Below are 4,555 nucleotides of genomic sequence, written 5' to 3'. Positions count from 1 at the left end.
GGGGGGGTGGAGTATACTCTGAATGCTAATGTGAGGCTGGAGAATGGGCATACAGGCCCATTGAGATGCAGAGTCCATGTGTTTTCTTAGGGTAATATTGGGGCAATGTTGGAACAGCCTGCATTATGAGAGTGAAAGGTCAATGTGATGTTAGTCAGCAGGAACAGTGAGAATTGCTGACTATTAGGAATTGTTGCATTTTCTGCCTGAGTGATTGACTCCCCTATGAATATGTATTTCAGCCCTTTTTTCATGGCCACACAAAGATGTTCGGGCTTGTGTACCTTCACGAGCCAGAGGGGTCATTAAACACTGCATATAAATTAAAATAACAATGTAATTCAGGTGCTCAAAAGTGCACGGCCACATCCCCGCCCACCCCCAAAGTCCAGTCCAATTTTTACCAAGCTGGATGTTGAAATTCCTTCGCTGCAGAGAAAGGCCCGAGACATGTCATGTTGCTCAAAGCTCATTCACGTCTAATTACCATGGCACTGGACCATTTTCTTACCTTTTGTTGGCCCGCTGAGAGGAGCGCAGGGCCCACGCTCTCCCATGCACACACAGCTCCAGCATCCTCCTCCTTCTCCTGCTCCTCAGCAGCCTCTGGCTTCCCCTGCAGCAGCCGCAGTCACACAGAATGAGTGGAGCCGCCTGAGGAATGTGGACACAAAAGGAGGAATGTCATTTTGCAGATCGCTAACCCCCCCTGCGCCCTCCCCAAACCAACGGACATGTGCACAAGTCCGGGCATTTTTAAATGCAGGGGGTACAAAAATCTTGTCAATGCTACTTTTGGCATAAAAAAGACTGTAGTGCACCTCATCCTTACTGAAAATGAGCAAATAGTGCAGTTTCTGATTGTGAATTGAATTATTTTTCTCCTTTTTTTTGAGGGTTCTGGTGTTTTAAGAGGTTGACACTTTGAATTTTTCACATGCTTAATCTTTTCAGTGCTAAATAAACTCAGATTGTTTTTTTCTTTCCTCTTTTCTTGCCGGCGTTGCGAGATGGACAAAGGTCAGAGGCAAAGAACAGCATGACAACACCAGCAGACAGACGCCAACAAAGTGCAGCTTAAAAAACTAAAACATGACAGGAGGACGCATCATTTCAAACATGTCCAGCAGCTTTTTGTCTAAACAAAAAAAGCATTCTTCCTCATTTCATCTCAGTGAGCATCTGCTTTTCACTGATTTATACATCTCCCATTAGATGCGAGTGCAATCTCAGTCCACCTCTACAGCCTGCTACCACGCTTCCAGCAAGCTGCTTACTGTTGTTTACAGCACTATATGACAGGCAGCTGGATGTGCGAAGCACAGCTGCCCCATTGCTAACACAGGACAGGCTGATCGTGTTTGTGTAAGGAGCGGGCCCTGTCATTTTTTTTGACTCCTTGTTACAGAAACACTGGCCACGGTTTCACCCACCCATTTTAAACAAACTCTAATGTACTGGACTCAAATAAAAGCGTCTGGGTGAAGACTTAAAAGACTTCACACTGGTCTCTGTTTCCCCACCTTGGATAAGATGTTGTTACAAAATGTCCTGGTTATCATTCAAGTCCTTGGGGTGGCCTAGAAACAGAGATAAAAATGGTTTATTGTCACTAATATCTGTTAAGACTGTGTGTGTAAGCCTGTTTGACTCCAAGGACTTTTATCTACTCTTATCTCAACACTAACAGCAAAAAAGAAAAAAAACTGATAAGAAATCCCTGCTCAAAGCAGAGGTCAGACTTGGATCTTCTGTGAAAGAGATCTGTGATTTTGAGCACTTTTGCATATCTAAATGAGTCTTTTCTTTATGTCATGTGGGCCAGTAATAGGTCATACCCACATGTTATGCCACCGTGTAGCTCCACCCTCAGCTCCAGTCCTGATTTTCAAGCGCGGCTTCCTCCAGTCTAAACATTAAAGTGGGAGAGAGCTCCTGGGTTGGTTGGAAGCCCCTGCTCCACGCTCCACCCCTGGTGTTCCTGATCTCCAGGTCTTTGTCCCCCGGAACTTGCTCTCACTCCTGGGTGTCCACCAGGGCTTTTTCTGCTCGCATCTGGATCCCAGTACAACCTGCAAGCGGTCCAGCGTCCTCTCCCACTGAAACCCTCGGCCTCCTCCGATTCGGAAAAGAAAAGAGAAGAAGACTGAAGAAACCCAAATTTTTCCCGATAACTTTCCACAGCCTGCTCTCCTCCCGTGGTTTTTACTTTTCGTCGAAACTCTGAAGCAGTAGTGAGACTGTGATTGTTGCTTTCAGTCTCAAAGAAAAAAAAAGTTTTTTCATGTTTTAACCCCGTTGTTTTGTCGCGTCTTTGTGTGTTTTTCATTTGAGTCTGGAACTCGACACTTAACCCACGTACCTGTAGTTGTGAAACGTCCGACGTGAACGGTGTTTTTTCGGTGTCTTTTCTGCTCTCCCGGCCTCTGCTGCTGTGAATGAAGTATCTGTTGAGCCGAAGAAATCAGCGCGTCTCCATGAGGAAACTCGACCGTGGACTCGCTGAAACTTTGTCCTAGCCGTGCACACACTCACACCTGAGCGACTTTAACATTTTTGCGGTTTTCGCTGTTAGGCTTCTTATTTTTCTGTCTTCGCCTGGCCCAAAATGAAGAGTTTGTTGGCGCTGTGTGTCGTGTGGACGGTGGCTGTGGTGTCGGGGACTGAGGAGCAAAAGTTGAACAACTGTGATGAAGTTCGTGCTGCCTACAGCTCCAAAGGCTTCAACGTTAACGACGTCCCCAGCAAAGGAGTCAACGGTGAGACCCATTTTTATTTATATGTGTATATACAAATATATCTCAAGTTTAACCTTAAAACCCAATGGGTTCTAAAGTAGGGAGCGGGGACCCCCGGTGGGTCTTGCAGAGGTTTCCGGGTGGTCCTAGCTAAGATAACTTTTTAAGCTAGCAAAGTTAGCTTGAAGAGAGTTTAGCTTCAAATCTGTGAAATTAACTCCAATATTTCAATCCAAACCTGACATTTAGACATCTTTTAACCACACCCATGTTTTCCATTTTAGCCAAAAACTACCTAACTGCTTTTTGACACTGCCACAAATAACAACCTCTACAGCAAATGATTAAACGGTCACTTTTGTAAATGGACATTTAGTGCTTATTCCAGATTTGATATAGAGGCGTTGTTAATCATACTGACATGCTGCTTTTTTCATTTTCTTTTGGTCTGTGTTTTTCCTCAATTATTAAGTAGCAATGAAACATTTGGGAATGCATTCTTCTGGCTTAGTGCTGCTGGCAACACTTCACTGCTCCAGTGTGTAAACACAGTCATCATTTAGGAAATACTTGTAGGTAATTCATAACAATAAAGAGCTATAATCAACACACAGGCTCTGTTCCACACAGAAAGAACCCAGGCCCATGTTTATTTCCAAGCTTCCTCAGTAGAGACCCCCATGGCTGTGAAGCACAGGCCGCCGGCAGCGATTTAGTAAACATTCCTCTGCATTGTGGAAAAAAGAGCTTATGGATTTTTCTTTCTCTCCAGGCTTGGCTGAATTATTATTTTTTTTTTATTTGTTTATCTCCCAAATCCACCTCCAGACCAGTCACAGGATGCAGAGTGCTAAGTAATAATGGAAGCAGACATGTTAATAATCAGAGAGGCAAAAAGGCAAATCAATGATGCTAATCATGAGATAAGCCCAAGCAATGGAAACTTTCCTTGAAGGAGGGGGGTGGGGGCGTTTACAGTAAATCCTTGAGGGCAACAAGGGGAGGGGTTGGGGGGTTGAAATTCCTATGTGCCCTGCATACTTTCACCCACCCCTCACTGCCACTCATTTCCTTTTAATTTTAATGGCACTTAAAATAAATACGCAACATTTGGTGAAGTTAGGTTTGGCAGTTTTGGAGTGGCTTCAGCATGGTGTATGACAGTATAGAAGTAAATCATCAGGGGGGAAGCTTAGGTCTTGTTTCCCACTTGGGAAAAAAATACATATGTAGGTTTTGGCCCTCATAAAGAGCTTAATTAGCAGAAAAGCTATTTTTACAACTTGGATAACTGTTTTTGGCGAAGTGCTCACAGCATTATTCCATCTGACTATGTGAGCCAATGTGCATATGTTCTCTTTATTATCATAAAGCCCTTTATGAGTTCTCGTTTGCATACTAAGAGGATGTTCAGATCAGCTTTTTTATTTTGGGGCCACAATGGCTCATTAGAATTTGAGTTGGGTGTAGCTGTCAAAGAGACAGAAATTTGATCCCAAGTTTCACACAAGTCTCATAGTCTTTTTTTAATAAGGTTTGTGTGGGGTTTTTGTTTTGTGTTTTTGCTTCTGTCTTTGTGATAGTAAATGTCATTAGGAGTACCGCAACACGTCTGTCTCGGTCAGATTTTATTGTCTTGCATCCCTAGGTTTGAAAGGATGTGAATGAAAGCTTGTCCAGGTTTGTGTGCTACATACACACACATGGCTTTTCCTTACAATAGTTTGCTGGTGTATGTCTGGGTTTTTAGGCAGGGCTGACCTCAATGAGCGGCTTTTTGTCGCTGATAGAGACTGAGATGATAGAGACCCCGCCCC

At 43.8% G+C, this 4,555-nt stretch overlaps 1 protein-coding gene and 1 long non-coding RNA gene across 2 annotated transcripts in view; one reads left to right on the top strand and one right to left on the bottom strand.

The window, feature by feature from the left end:
- Positions 1-14: 14 nt before the first annotated feature.
- LOC121814115 lies at positions 15-1,932 on the bottom strand. Its single transcript, XR_006054090.1, has 3 exons — positions 1,843-1,932; positions 1,524-1,580; positions 15-654 (listed from the first exon to the last, which is right to left on the bottom strand). It is a non-coding gene; the product is annotated as an uncharacterized LOC121814115 (long non-coding RNA).
- A 6-nt stretch (positions 1,933-1,938) lies between these two features.
- Positions 1,939-4,555, top strand: part of gpc4 (glypican 4) — a 43,584-nt gene continuing 40,967 nt past the window's right edge. The window contains exon 1 of the mRNA XM_005916602.3: positions 1,939-2,759. Coding sequence (XP_005916664.1) covers positions 2,609-2,759 — 151 coding nt within the window. The 5' untranslated portion in view covers positions 1,939-2,608. The remainder of the gene's footprint in view (positions 2,760-4,555) is intronic.

The sequence above is a fragment of the Haplochromis burtoni genome, unplaced genomic scaffold (genome assembly GCF_018398535.1).
Source record: "Haplochromis burtoni strain Fernald_Lab_line unplaced genomic scaffold, NCSU_Asbu1 Contig_19, whole genome shotgun sequence".
Lineage (NCBI taxonomy): Eukaryota > Metazoa > Chordata > Actinopteri > Cichliformes > Cichlidae > Haplochromis > Haplochromis burtoni.
This window is presented reverse-complemented; position numbering and strand designations above follow the sequence as displayed.